Source organism: Bombus flavifrons, chromosome 1 (genome assembly GCF_040668555.2).
Source record: "Bombus flavifrons isolate JBK064 chromosome 1, iyBomFlav1_principal, whole genome shotgun sequence".
In the NCBI taxonomy this organism is placed as follows: domain Eukaryota; kingdom Metazoa; phylum Arthropoda; class Insecta; order Hymenoptera; family Apidae; genus Bombus; species Bombus flavifrons.
In genome coordinates, this window is record NC_138442.1 from 14,379,976 (window position 1) to 14,394,411 (window position 14,436).

Consider the following 14,436-nt stretch of genomic DNA (forward strand, 5'->3'; position numbering starts at 1 on the left):
GTAATAATTTAAAAAAATTCGTAAAACATATTTATTAATTGATAGAAACTGTCTGTAGATATGGAATTTGTCTTTATTCACTGTACAATTTCTTACATACAAAAAAGTGCAATGCCTTTAAAAATTGGTCACAATAGTCGACTTAATTGCGCACAGAATAAGTTTATTCATGCACACAAGCGCTTCACGATTATATACATGAAAATAAAATAGTTTCCTTTCTTTACAATTTGCAACGTTATGTACAAGTCGCGTCAGCACTTATTCTAAACGAAAACTTAATACTCTGTTGTACTGTAGAATTGTCAAACATTACAATAAAAATTCCTGAAAGTTTATAATAATTTGATATTTTCATATAACAACTTTGATAGGGAATGAAGAAAATATTTCTAATCTTTTCAGAAATTTGAAAATATAAATAATTTAATCGCAAGTATGACAATTCATTTTTAGCACCGTTTTATGTCAATAATAAGATTAACATTAATTACAATACAAGCAACTTATAAATTTTCTTATTTTTACAATTTCACACGTTCGTTTGGATTTTATACATTATTTTTCGCATTGAACTTTGCTAGATCGCTATATTACATCTTATTCTCTCACTATAGTTACAAAAGTTATAGGCAAGAAACATCACATCACATAGAAAATACAAATTCGATAGTCAATCGTGCATTTGTGTCAGGAACGTTGTCGTTGATGCAATAAAATCTCAATACCAGTTTTTTTTACCAGTATAAATATCATATCGACACAAGGCGACCGTAGTTTTTCCATTCTCCACGATTTGTACCTTAAAGTGTCGCGATCGAAATCGCGTTTCCAAGATAAACCGCTAGTTTACTGTCTGTTTCGTAATGATGCATTTGATTTTAATCGATCGGTAATAGTTCTCTACGCAATAAGAGTTTCAACACACCGTATTGCACCACTTTATAGAGAATATTACATAAATGATAGAACGGAATTTTTTCATTTCTGCGACGCTTTACTTAATATCCGATTAAACGACTTCTTACAGGTTGTACATAACGATATTGATTCACAGTGCTCTCGTTTAAGAAACTTTATTCGCAAATTCGTTGGTTCGTTCGTGAAAAAGCTCTTGGCGGTTTTCAGCGAATCGAGTTTCAAGAGGACAGTACGCGATGCGCTGAAAGCAGCCGGCGAACAATTCAGCCGTGCAGGGGGTTTCATTCCACGAACATTTTTCCGGTGTGGGAACGCCACAGGGAACGAGGAACGCTGGGTCTGCCGTGATTTCACCGGTAATTCGAAAAATGCATAGGAATTAGCGGGAACGGCATGCGTGCACGCGGGCATAAGGACGTTTCGGTGGCAGCGGGGACAAAGGTATTCGCCATAGGCACGTAGATGCGTGAGTTTATGCGTGCGTGCTAGCGTAACCTTTGGAAGGGAGACGAGAGTAGAAAACGAGCAAAAAGAGGTGAAAGTAGGAGGCGAGGTGTGCGGGTCGCCAACACATATCTCGATATCTCACGGTTCGATCTTTCTCGGCCCGGACGCCCGTATATTTACATGTATAATTTATATATCCCGTAGCAGGGGCGAAGATAGTGTGTGTTCAGCTAGGGCGGGTCCGAACGTCCTTACGACCCCGTATTCCTTTCGCTGCATCCTAGACGCGTGCTTCGCCACATTCTCCGTATCGTCTTTGTATCGAGTAAAGAGACAATCGAGAAATTCGCGGGAATTCAACAAGATAAATTCTCACGATCCTGCTGCGCTTTTCTTACTGTCGCCCAAGACGAAAATGCGCTTTTAAGGTTTTTAATCATTTTCCGGATAGATTTTCGTTTAGTTCGAAGAATTTCTAGACTTTTGGAAATATTATAAGTAAACGAAGCTTATTGTTTTTTACGCTTCATTTTCGAAGATGCTCCTAAGTATCTGTTAAGCAAGGAGACAAAAGTATGCTGGCGCGCAGCTGCAAATCGCTCGCGAGTTTGACCCATACAAGCTCGTCGCTTAAATGCGGAAGATTCTGGCGGAGAAAATCGGGCCTTAATTAAGCGGAGGCACCAACGAATTCCATAATACCGTTCCTGTTCGCGTAACACGACCACGATAAGAGCCTACCCATCCGACAACGCGCCGCGTTCGTGGGATTTTTTTCGGGGAAATAATGCGCCAAGCACCGCCGGCTCTCCCTATCGCCATTGTGGCTGCGAGGGCGCAATTAATTATTGCGTGGCCACGAGGCAGTGCATTGTTGCATCTGTTGTTGCACGCTCCGCGTTCTCTTCGGTGTGTATAGTTAAGTGGCAGAGAGCTGTGAATGATTCCGCACCGCGGAATGGTTTTTCGGCCAACGAAACATCGCGTTTCTTTGTGTACAACGAACCGGAGGGCCATGGTAATTTATGAGCTCACGGTAGTACTGACGTAATTTACGTTGGCTTACCGGGATACACGGACGATTAAGAGAAAAAAAAGTATGTACTTTTCGCATTTCGGAAGTTCCAGTGAACGTGGCAACTGTCGTGGACGCTTGACTTGCATTACTCTTATCTCTACTTGTTGAGCTTCTTTTTCTCGCGTGTAGTTTGCGTAGGTAGTTTCCTTATTTGAATCATTCAGAAGTCGCACTGATCATTTTCATAAACTAAACAGTACAAGAGATTGATGTCACAGACATTATTTCTTTAAATTTACATAACAACTTGCCGTTATTAATACCATTTCGTTGTGATCTTATGAGTTAAACCATCTGTTTTTTTGAAAATTGAACAGCAATTATATTATTTATATAATGAAATTCAAGAATTTACAAGAAGTGACCGGTTTAGCTTCTGAGAGGCTTATCTTAATGAATGAACTATGGACGTTTATACATTTATAAAGTGTTCCAAAAGAAAAAGGAGATATCTGAAGAAACGCGAAGAAAGAATGAGAAGTACAGCTGGATTAATCGCACTTGTAAAAGTATGAATTTTTACCATAAACGTCTATAATATGTTAACGACGTTGTACTCAGACTTACAGAATGGTCGCTTAAGTTTTCATGTTAATTAAAAGTTGGCGAGAAGATTCGTATGAATGTAAAAAAGAAGAACTTCGTTGGTTAAAGGGATGACGCGATAAGTAAACGTGGAAGGTGTGTAGTGTAATCTTGTGGCGACAGGTAGGCGCAGGTGAGATACAAATGAAAGACGTAAACGCGGGCGCGGTGCAGAATCTCGATGCAAAACGTCTCTTCCAGTTCGTGTTCTGTCGAAGAAACAATCGAGCCTGTCCGAGGGAAGGTAATTAAGAGAACACGACGGCGTCGATTAAACGAGTCCTGCCGAATCGGGTGAAACGAATTAATTCTGCGGTCGAACGAGGGTCGAAGATAAACGATTGAGCCTGACGGAGCGCCCGAATCCTGTTTAACGATTCAATGGCGAACACTGTCGCGCGATGCTGTGAAACAGTCGCCCTCGTTGAAACAAGTTCTCTGATGATGTAATATCTATTTTATTTTTTAAATCTGTGATATGATTTATGTTTTACGTTTATAGGTATCAACACATCCACTGGTCTCATATAAAATTGATCCGGATAATCAAGGAACTTAATACGTAACTATTAGAATCTTATATTAGTACGAGATAGTTTGTGAAAATGACTTCCTATTAAAATCTCAGTTTAGAAATTGAACGTTAAAAATGCAAGACAATGTAACGGAAATATTCGCACAATTCAATGGCAAATATTCTTTCTATCGGAGGAGTCGAAGTTATTTGAAAAAGGTACAAGAATTTCGAAACACCCGAGAAAAGATATCGTGCAGAAGAGAAAGGAGAATACCATCGAAGCAGTCCATGCCATTCGCTCGAAATGCAAAAGCAAAGCGGATGTAGTTGAGAGCGCTGACTGAAAGCCCTCGAACGTCAAATTACGAAACACCTGTTCCCCGAAACGACTTCATTCCAATCGGTTTCGTGCATTCGCTGCTTCGTGCTCCCGTTGCCTTTTCGAGGAGACCTTTTCGTTTCGCGTGTGCGAACGAATTCGATCAATAGATCAAAACTGCCGAAGACCGAGTAACGCTCGCGAATCCATTGTCCCGTTGCCGCGTTACAATAATAAGGCTAATACTCGTAACGTATTAGATCATTAATAAGTCCGCAGACTAATTTTCTCTGTGAACGGTCATTCCCTGAGAGAAGAACAATAACAACATTATATACGTAATATAAAATTTCGTTACGCAAGTTTGGTTCTGCTCTTCTGAGTGCAACAGACGATGTATTCTTAAAGACAGTATCGACCGTTGAGAGCCGACGAATAGTTGCAAGTATGTGAAATGAAAGTGGAACTGTAAGTCAAATAATATTTATGGCACTATCGTTTCACGCAAAGCGTTGATGACGCGAATTTTGTTGTCATAAAAATTCTTTCTTCTCATTTCATTGATCCAACGTAATACACTCGATTATCTATTTTCTTCACAATTCCACACAGATATTCCTGAGTCCTGATCGTCATCAGATCAAAGCTTCGGTCTTCAATCTTCGCGATTAAACACTCCGGGCTCACTATTCCAACAAGTGGAAAAAGATATCGAAACACGATTATCCGAAAAAGAACTTTTCACTGGTTGTTAATTCACAGTGGAGAAATTTCATTCTAAATATAGTCCGAAGGCACGGAACTCTCGTTTATCGCAGCCAAACGATACTGAGGGGTTTCTAGACCCTGTTGGTTCGGATGCAGATTCGTGCTGCTTCCAGAAGACGCCGCCGTAGGCATCTGTTGATTCGCCGAATTCGAGCTCAGGTCGCTGTAGTAGGCGCTGCTTGGCGCGCTGCTCAAAGTTGGACCATCCGGTTCAGCGTCGCTTCCGGTGTACGCTGTGTTTTGATACGACGGGTGGTCACCGTTTCTGCTACCGATCCGCAGGTCTTGATGGTGATGGTGATGATTGTGGTGGTGATGATGGTGATGATGATGTTGCATCTGACCTGGCGGGACTGGCGTTGACGGTCCGTTCTCGTACATTTCGTAATCCGGTTCTTGTAACCTGAAAAGATTGTATTACGGCGACTCTTAAACATTGAAAACTTGATCGATTAATTAAACATAGGTATACGCTCGATATTATTGACGTATACCTTAGAAGCGGTTTCATCGTAATTCTAAACCGACAGCGTTGCAGGGAATTATAAAAAGGAATTTATTTAACACATGCTCGTAGTATATGCACGTGTCTGTTAAACGAGTTGCTCCGTGTTTATTTTTATAATAAATATGTGGATAATTAACTGAATATATTTACGATAACGTTGCAAAGGTTCAGTCTTTAATGTTCCGTTTCCTTTCGAATATTTAGATTCGATCGAGCAACGGAGATGCATATTAATAGGATAATTATGCATGTTAACGGTACATTCTAGTCAGGTGTATTTCCCGTAATACATGGAGATTGCATGTCATCGTCGGCGTCCTACGATCAGTCGCACATGCTTGTCCTTCGAGAGTAGAGGAATCGTGTGAAACTGATCGTAGACTTTCTAGGACAGGTTTCGATATCGTTTGGAAACTTTGGACTGGAAATAGCCACAAAAAATAAGCATTTAATAGTCGTCCATAAAATATAATCGCGATAGTTAAATTGAAAATCTTGCGGTATCAGATGGTCGTAACTGTTTCACGAAGTTAAATATATAATGGATAATGGAAAAGACCGAAATACAATATGTCGAATAGTGTAATATAAATACGCAATTAATTACCGATGGTACCGCTTTAATGTGCAAAAACAATTAAAGGAAAGGAATGTTGACTACTGGTTGTAGATTGAAATTATTAAAGTTAAGTGCTTCGAAGATTCATGAGGGCGTATTCCAGCGCGATTATTATTGCCGATAGAAAACGATCACGATGACTATAACAGCTCTCGAGAGAAGTAACTTCACGAAAAACATAATTACAGAGATTAATTTACCTTTTACTGTGACGTGTACGAAGCGTGTCCCTTTGCAAAGATTCGTCCCCGTTGCTTCCACCGTAATGACGATGTAACCTCGCGGCGTCTAGCTCGTGGTATTCGTCGTCCTGCCCGCCGGAAGTTGTACCGTACGTCGAGCTTCCTCTCATTTGTAGTTGGAGATCGCTCGCGTAGCTCGCGGCCTGAGAGTCCAGTTCTGCGTAGAGAGCCTCGTCCGTTTGCATGTGGGTGTAGTGATTCTCCACAGGGAGATTCATCGCCCGTCTGTGTTGCGGAAGCGACAGAGGCGTCGTGACGACTCCCGGTGTACCGCCGCCGCGTCGCGAGCCTAACCACGACCACACATTGTGCCCTTGAATCACATCACACCAACCCATACAAGTCGCGTATCTCTCATTTGCTTTACGTCAATTATCGAGTACCCAACGACTGTACGTATGTAGTCAAAGTATCCACGGTTTCAGAGGACAGGAAGATAAAGTTACTTGAGTCGCTTAAGCTTCAACATCTTAAAATTCAATGTTGATCTTTGCATAGAATAATCAAATTTGTATATTACGAGACTCCGTAGTCTTTGGTATAATACCGAAAGAATAACAAAATATTTGAGCTCTAGCAAGGAATTTTAGATAATCTGTTGCTGTTAAATGTAGATCGTTCAAAGATTGTTCATAAACGAATGTTGCGAACCACGAGACAAATTATTTAGCTTGACTTAAACAGAGTATTCGAAGCTATCGTGTAACGATACGATGCGATTTCTGATCGGTTCGGAACGATACGTACCAGGGCTAGGAGCGACGTCGTGATAAGGTGGCAGTTTATCGAGCTCGAGAGGCGGCCGGTCGGGTATAACGGCCACTCCGCCGCCAGCTCCTCCTCCACCACCTGGGCCGCCGGCTTCCTGAGCGTTCGAATCCTCGACACCGACGGTACAGCAACTCGCTAGGACACAAACAAAAAAGAATATAGATCCCACGTGAGCGCTCGGTCCTCTGGAAAATCCGTTGGCAAGGATCGTGAACGAAAGTCGCGCTCGAGTTTCAGTGAAGTAGGGCCGAAACCCAGTGGGACTCGAATCGAGACGAAGCTCGTGAAGTGCCAGGTGAGCTCGGACAGAATCCTGTTACGTTACACTGCCGGCCGTGCGTGCACGTATACGTACAGGCACAGGATCACGTGCATAGATATATTACACGTACCTATGTATACATGGACCCCAATCACCGCATTATGACATGAGCTCGCGTAAGGAGAGAGGAGAGGAAAAAAGCGGTTATTTTCTGTATGGCCTCATTGTGTGCCCGTCATCGTGCTGTCATGGTGCTCACAGAAACGCGACAGGGTTTGGGGTGGATGGCAAGAGTGTAAGGGCGGGTGGAGGAACCAAGATGTAGAAGAAGGAAGGCAACGAGGGTAAGAAAGACGGAGAGAAAAGGGGAAAGAGAGAAACAGGGATGGATGGAGAAAAAAAGAATTTCGGAATTTATAGATCAGAGGTGCCGCCTCGCGGTAAGTGGGTATGAGAATGCCACAGAGGAAAAACGAGATTATGGGAATCTCATGGTCGTGTCTCTCTTTTTTCATCGGTCGAGCTCATAACCTATGCACGTACGAGGGTCCTCGTCGTCGTGATCGTCGTCTTGGTCATCGTTGTCATCCGGCCGGTGGTTTTCGTCGTTCCGAACTGTGGAGTCTCGGAGCAGACTCGCGCGTCACAGCACGCCTTGGCGGCTGTCACTTGCCAGGAGATACAGAGACTGGTTCTCGTTTATCGCGGTGCCCTTACACCAACGGCACGCATAAGTGTGTGCCCGTGCAACGAGTATAATCTTCTTCTTCGTGGCTCGTCTAGACGCTATTTTCTTCTTCTTCCGAGAAGCCACAGGCTCGGGAGGATAATCGCCGATGCGCTTTAACGTTTCAGAATGAAAAGCAAGGTGACGTACCCGAGGTGAAATTTAATTCTTCCTTTTTGCAATCGGCGTCCGTAGATATTTATAACGAGCCGTTACACCATAATTTACATAATTAGCATTTATGCATCGGCTACGAGATTACCTGGTAATAGGAGCCGCGAATCCTCTCGCGCAAAACTCTTTCGACGCATCGGTTAATGCATTCTAACGAGCGCGTCGTCGCACTATCGGTTCATCGTGAGTTTCAACATTTTCATCGAACTAACGGATACAACCTGACGAGCCGAGAAAGTTATTTGTCTTCCATTATGTAAAGAAAATTGTTGCTCGCTGATTTGCACGGAGACACGCGAACCTGCTCCATCGGGACCAATTACCAGCCAGCTTTCCAACGTTTCAAAGATTTCAATTGCCTTCCCCTCGACCCTAATCAACCTTCCATTCATTACGAGACACTCTCGGCGCCTGGTGCTCCATCACCCGGGAGGATAGGCGTGCGCGACTTCATTTGCGCGCGACTGCCTAGAAATCCGAGTGCAATCGATTACATCGACGAGTGTCGACGGTAATCGCGTTATTTATCGTGGAACGCGAGTCTCTGGCATTCGGTTGGCGCACGCACAGACCGACGGTAATTCAGAATTCCACGGCAACCGCTGAGCCGTTTATTGCTATCGTAAATAAGACAGTGTCGATTTATCGGTTTGCCACTTGGACAACATCGTCCTCGGAGATCGGTCTTCGTTTATAATTGAACGCCGAACTGTCACAAAGATCTTTTCGTCCTCTCTCTCGCGCCCACGGTCCATGCGGCGTTCGAAGAAGGGAAACCTTAATCGCACGAAACGTTGTACGATGCGTATACAAGTTCTATCGGGTGATTACGCTGTGCTTTCCATCTATTTGACGAGGTGAGGTAACTGGACCCGTTTCTTTTCCACGCTGTCGCTTCGGGTCGCCCTTCCGTGGACGCGTTAAGCCGCGTGATTTACCGGATTAGATGGTTCGAATATTAATTGGTCGACGGATGCATTAGTCCGGCAACTGGGACGCGTGAAAATCGTGCCGTGTCGTGACAGCGGGGGGCAAATATTCTCCTCACGACCTACTAGATTCCAACGTCTATAGCCCCGGATTCTGTTTCCTGGCAGTCGTGCGTGCTCGTTACGGATCGAGGTACACGGTTCTGTCTGATATGCCTTTACCGGTCAACGCAGAACGTCGACGGTCTCTTATACCTCCTTATGCGTCATCATGTCAAAGAAATTTTCACTGATGCGAGAAAAGCATACCTTGGGTCTGGCCGTTTATGGAATTCCTTGAATGACAGACGGCTCACCTTCGTATTCCATGAATTTTACTACCCACACTAGATATTTTTGGAACGTTCGTAGGAACATGGATGCGGACAGAAAGTTCCCGCGACGGAGAATGGCGCTTTTTCTTGCGAAATAACGCAAACTAATTTTTTTCGTTTATAAAAGATAGTAGAGAATATCCTCTGAACGAATACACGCGATCGTTGTCGTTGGTCTCTTCGAGGGAACAGCAGCTGATTCGGCGTATCGAGTGGAGGAACGCGCGATAAGCCGATTAACGCATTCGATTCACCTATTCTACCCGGCCCTCGAATCGCCATTGTGTCGTGTCGATCGTACGGGAACCTAACGTGTACGGGCTTTCGTCTTTTTTGTGCAACAGCCCCTTTCAGCCGTCCATTAACGCCTCTCTTGTCCGTTGGCATTTGCGGCGATTCTTACGCACGGTTGTACACTTCAACGATGTTTCATTAATTCGTGCTTTTTTCCCTTTTCTCCTCCTATGAAATTGCCTGCCGCAGCAACATTACCGCGTGCGCGGTTATTCAACCAACCCAGTCACTTCCGGTCTACCCCTCTCGGTAGAAATTCCAATTACATCCATATTCGATATATACAGCTATAATTTTCCTGCTGACAAGTTTACATAGACCACGGATGAATAAACCCGCGGTGAACAGACTCGCGACGTCGGCCGTTGTGGTTTTAACGTAATTAATAGAAACGGACGAAGAAGAAAACGGAGGAATCAAAGCCCGCGATTTCTCCGGTGTAAGAACACGTCCGCGGATGGTGTACTCATAATTTACAGCTTCCTTAAGCACAAATTTATGAGATCGTAATGAGAGTCTTAAACGTTTTACGACTTCTATGCTCTTCGGAATTCGGGATTCGTTTTTTTTTTTTCATGTAACTCGCTCTCTTTTGCAGAATATGTTTGGCATTCCGTTATTACCGCGATCTCATTGTTACTTACTTCTTTAAACAGCGCCTCTATATCTGTTTAATTAGCCGAAGTCAAGCCTTTCGATTAATTACTCGTCTAAATGTTAATCGCAAACGATGCATTCGATTTGAGTATCGGGGCGGGAATCATTATCTCGGAAAGGGCTAATCAATTTCTCCACGGTAGACGCCTTTGGCGCCACTGGCAGACAGCGTTACACTGCCCCCGAGTGATCACGACGTGCCGGTGTGAAGGGCACTTAAGAAGCAAATCGTGGATCGGTGAAGAACGACGACGGAGTCCAAGGAGGTTCAGTAAAACGAGTGTCGGATAATTAATTCGGGTGACCCTTGTATCCCTCGGTCGGTAGTAACCTGCCCTTTCTCCTTCTATTTGCCCCGTTTCTCATCTCCGTTCATCCTTGCCAGCTACCCCGGGTCGGCTCGTAGTCGGCTCGTTCGTTGATCGTATCGTGCCGCGGGTGATTTTAAATCAGAAAGTTAATTAGACGCGTTTCACTGTCCTTTATGTCGCCCATCTGTCGTTGAGCTGAGCTATCCTTTACGTGTGCGCAGTAGCAGCAGCAGCATCAGCATGAGTGCATCGGTAGCACAAGCTGAATATACCGCCGTAAGCCGACCTTCATTATGCGAACTAATTAAACTCCAATCGGTTCTGACACTCGACGCCACGGCTCTACTATGCTTCTCGTTTGCACCAATCGACGTCATACGTCTCACGCAACTGTGAGGTCTGTGTGTCTTTCCTTCGACGGATCAAATATCCGGATGTAAGTATGTCTGTGGACCTTGAAACGAGGAAATTCGGGATAGTGATAGATTTAGAGATTGTTCGCGTTTCCCGGAGGAGTCGAACCAATTTGTTCCTTCAGAATTCGGAGATTCTTAAGAATATCCTCCTTATATAATTCTCTTCTTCCTTTTTACTTTCACAGTGGCGTACGAAAATATTCGAACAGTTATCGTACGTCATGATGATCGTACTCACAAGTGATAATTACAAGTGATAATGATATAACACACGTATAATATATTCGTAGAAGGTTTCTCGAATACTTTCGTGAGCAACTATACGTTGAATTTCGTAGACAAAGTCAGTTTTCACGTAGAATTTTACATACATAGCCAGTTTTCGATCATTTTCGTTATAATCAACATGTATACCAGTGTGGTTTTTTTCTTGGAGGACCTTCAGTCCTTATTGTCGATCGCGTTACACGTGGCAAGGTTTCTTGAATACAGATAGGTAAGGTTTCAAAAAGAGTGTTCGTACAAAGGAATAGAATGGAATTATTAGCAGGATATCATATTTTAACGACGGGGATGGTGGTTGAGAATGGGTGGAAGTTTGAATTGATATCCTGCTCAGGATTGGTATAACTGCGAGTCGGTTTGAATGTGACCCATCAGAGCTGGTCATAATCATAACTATAATTAAGGTCATTTGGTATGTCTATTATACTAATTTTCTATACCTGAAGCGTAAATACTAAGCCGCGCTATTGAACGAAGGTAGGTTCAAGTTTAGTTAATACTTTTGCTTTAGAAGTAGAATATTTTTCATTGACAACGAACGTATTCCATAACTGTACGTATACGTGATTACGCTAAAACTATGAATATGTCAAATTCGATGAAAAATTTGTACATAATCCTGTTAGAGAGCTTAAATAAGAGTTCAAATTTTATAATAATTCTTGAAAATTTCCTTACCTCTGCCACCAGCGCTTTTCAATCTGTAACAGAGAGAAAAGAATTCTCCTATTAGTGTGAATAATCTACTTAACTTACGACTCGTCAAGTTTTATTAATAATGGTGTAAGTCGAAAGAAAGCATAGCATTCCCGATTTTCCTTTGAATTAGCGTGCTTAATAATAATAAAAGTAACCTGTATGATCCAAAGGCTAAAAGTAAAAGAAGTAACAAACAGTATAAAGGCCGTTAAATGTTATGTTCAGTGGAAAGCAATTAAAGACACGGCGTGATGGAGTTAAGAAAAATTCGTATAGGATGGAAGTCTTTGTCTCGACTGTTGCAAGAAATGGGTCTCTATAAAGCTGTCTCGACTTCTCGTCATGCTGGAACGAAGGTGCCGACACGCAGTTAGGATTGTCTCTCGGTTTGCAGCACTTCCCTTTTTTTCACCGATTTCCTTCCCGGTTTTCTTTTTTGTCTCGTTGTTGTTCAACTCGGATTCAAATCGACGACCGATCTAGTTAGTAACCGGTTCACCCTCCTTATTACGGCTCGCTTCTCTCGATTTTGATGCATTGCGGGTAGGTGGTAATTTAAGGGGAATCGATCGGCCAACTGGATTCGTTCGAAGCCCGAGCTAAACCGCGATCGTTTCGCGAATCTACCTGATCGTCGATCCGTATCGAGAGACTCGTCTCGTTCCTCCTCCTTCTTCTTCTTTGTATGGATTTCGAAAGCAATCTCACGGAAACCGAGCACGCAGGTGTTTACGTTCTCATATTTCAATTCGAAATTCCACGATCGACCGGATAAATTCTGCCTCTATCGTATCCTGATTGAATCCGCCGGAACCGCGGTTGAAAGTTCACGCTCGCGTGCAACCATCTCTTCGCGATCTACCGTCCCGCTTAATGAGAGTATTCCCGTGTATTTCATCGTATAATAGTACTGACCTTCGACAGTGAAGAAGAGTCACCATGACCACAGCCCCGATGCCAGCCGATACTAAGGACACTATCACTAGAGTCAGCACCCATCCGAGTTCTCCAGGAGCTTCTGTAAAAAGAGCGAAAACCAACGATTAGACGACCGCCGTTGTAAACACTTGGAACTGATTCTGTCGCGCCATCCAACCGTAACGATCTGCTATCGCTTCTTTGCGGCGACGCTGAAACGTCAAACGACGGTGTAAAAAGGTATTTTACCGAGACCAACAGTTCCATCGATGACTCTATTTCAGAACAAAAGCCTTAAAACGATATTCGGTTCCGTTCCGCTTCTATCCGACCTTTCTCGTTTTTACCCGCAACTGCGCAAGTGTCACCATTATCCGTGCTTCTTTAAACCTATCTTCCTTTCGTTTATTTCTTTTCTTATCAACGAAATCACAACCCGTGGAAAGTTGCTCGTAATCTTCTTGCCATTAATGGCGAGCCAAGTATTTAGCCAGTGCGAGAAGTTTCGCGTGCCCATGCCACGGTATCTGGTAAACCCGATGGAACAAGCAGTCGAAGAACGTTTTCATAGCCCTTTTGGAGCGGCAAATTCCCCGGGGTGGACGGTTCCAAATAAATTAGCTGACGGTGGCTCGCGTGTTACGTTCGCGGCCGCGCGAGAAGATCCATAATTGGTCGGCGGTCGCGCTTGCCGCGTCCGATTTCCGCTCAGCGGGACATCCGCAGGGCTTTATTACGCGAGTTTCGCTGTTATTTCTGCAGCACACCTACTAACGTGTAAGTCTTGCTCGCTTTCCAGCCCGCGCTACTGGAAGCTCGATCCTCCCGAGTAACGAGACGCGAAATTATCGCTCGACGTGGACGTAATCTAGGAACTGCAGCCGCGTTTAAAGTACACTGAAAGCGGCGGAGATCAAGCAGGTCGTAATCGAGTATGCGTGTCGCGATGAAATAGCTTACCAGTTCTGTAGATGTATAGAACGTTCCTTTTCGCGACTCGTTTCGAACAGTTTTCCACGAACCACTTCTGAGTCAAAGAAGTCACGGCCATTTAACCAGTTTTCAGAGCGCAATTCTCACAGCTCGCGCAGTTGGGACTGTCCGTTTTAACCGGTCGTCGAATAAGAAGCTACGATGCGACGATTATTCTGTTCGACGCGCTCATTAGCAGTCAACTTGAGCCGATTCTTCCAGATATCTTAATCCTTTAATGAAACGTTTCTGCTTGATTCCCAATTTAGAGGCTTAATCGGCAGCATTTTCCACGGAACGAGTCGCGGCAACCAGCTTTATTGCCCGCGCGATCGTAAATAGGCGAAAAGATATAATTTAGTTAAGAAGAGACCCGAGGGATTGGTGACGACGGGGAGAAAAGGAGAAGAAGCGAAATTTACTTTGACTCGTCTCCTTTTACTTGGCGAGGAGAATCCTTATTTGCGATAATCGGCGACGTTATCCGACTGGTTATTAAAAACGATCGACTTTTATTTATTTACATACAGGATGTGTTCCAAGACGTCTTCATTTCTTGTGGCAATATTCTATACGTATATGGTCGATTAGTAAGCCAGAACGATTTAAGTAGCAGATTTTTTACGCGCGGTAGCTGTATGGT

General features: G+C 43.7%; 1 protein-coding gene across 5 annotated transcripts in view; it reads right to left on the bottom strand.

The window, feature by feature from the left end:
- Positions 1-61: 61 nt before the first annotated feature.
- Positions 62-14,436, bottom strand: part of LOC138178104 (uncharacterized) — a 99,112-nt gene continuing 84,737 nt past the window's right edge. For 4 of the 5 annotated variants that reach the window (XM_069109607.1, XM_069109614.1, XM_069109590.1 and 1 more), the window contains 5 exons: positions 12,819-12,921; positions 11,883-11,905; positions 6,752-6,910; positions 5,963-6,317; positions 62-5,038 (listed from right to left, as the gene is read on the bottom strand). In XM_069109607.1, coding sequence (XP_068965708.1) covers positions 4,645-5,038; positions 5,963-6,317; positions 6,752-6,910; positions 11,883-11,905; positions 12,819-12,921 — 1,034 coding nt within the window. In that variant the 3' untranslated portion in view covers positions 62-4,644. The remainder of the gene's footprint in view (positions 5,039-5,962; positions 6,318-6,751; positions 6,911-11,882; positions 11,906-12,818; positions 12,922-14,436) is intronic. The other variant, XM_069109599.1, reaches the window with a different exon arrangement.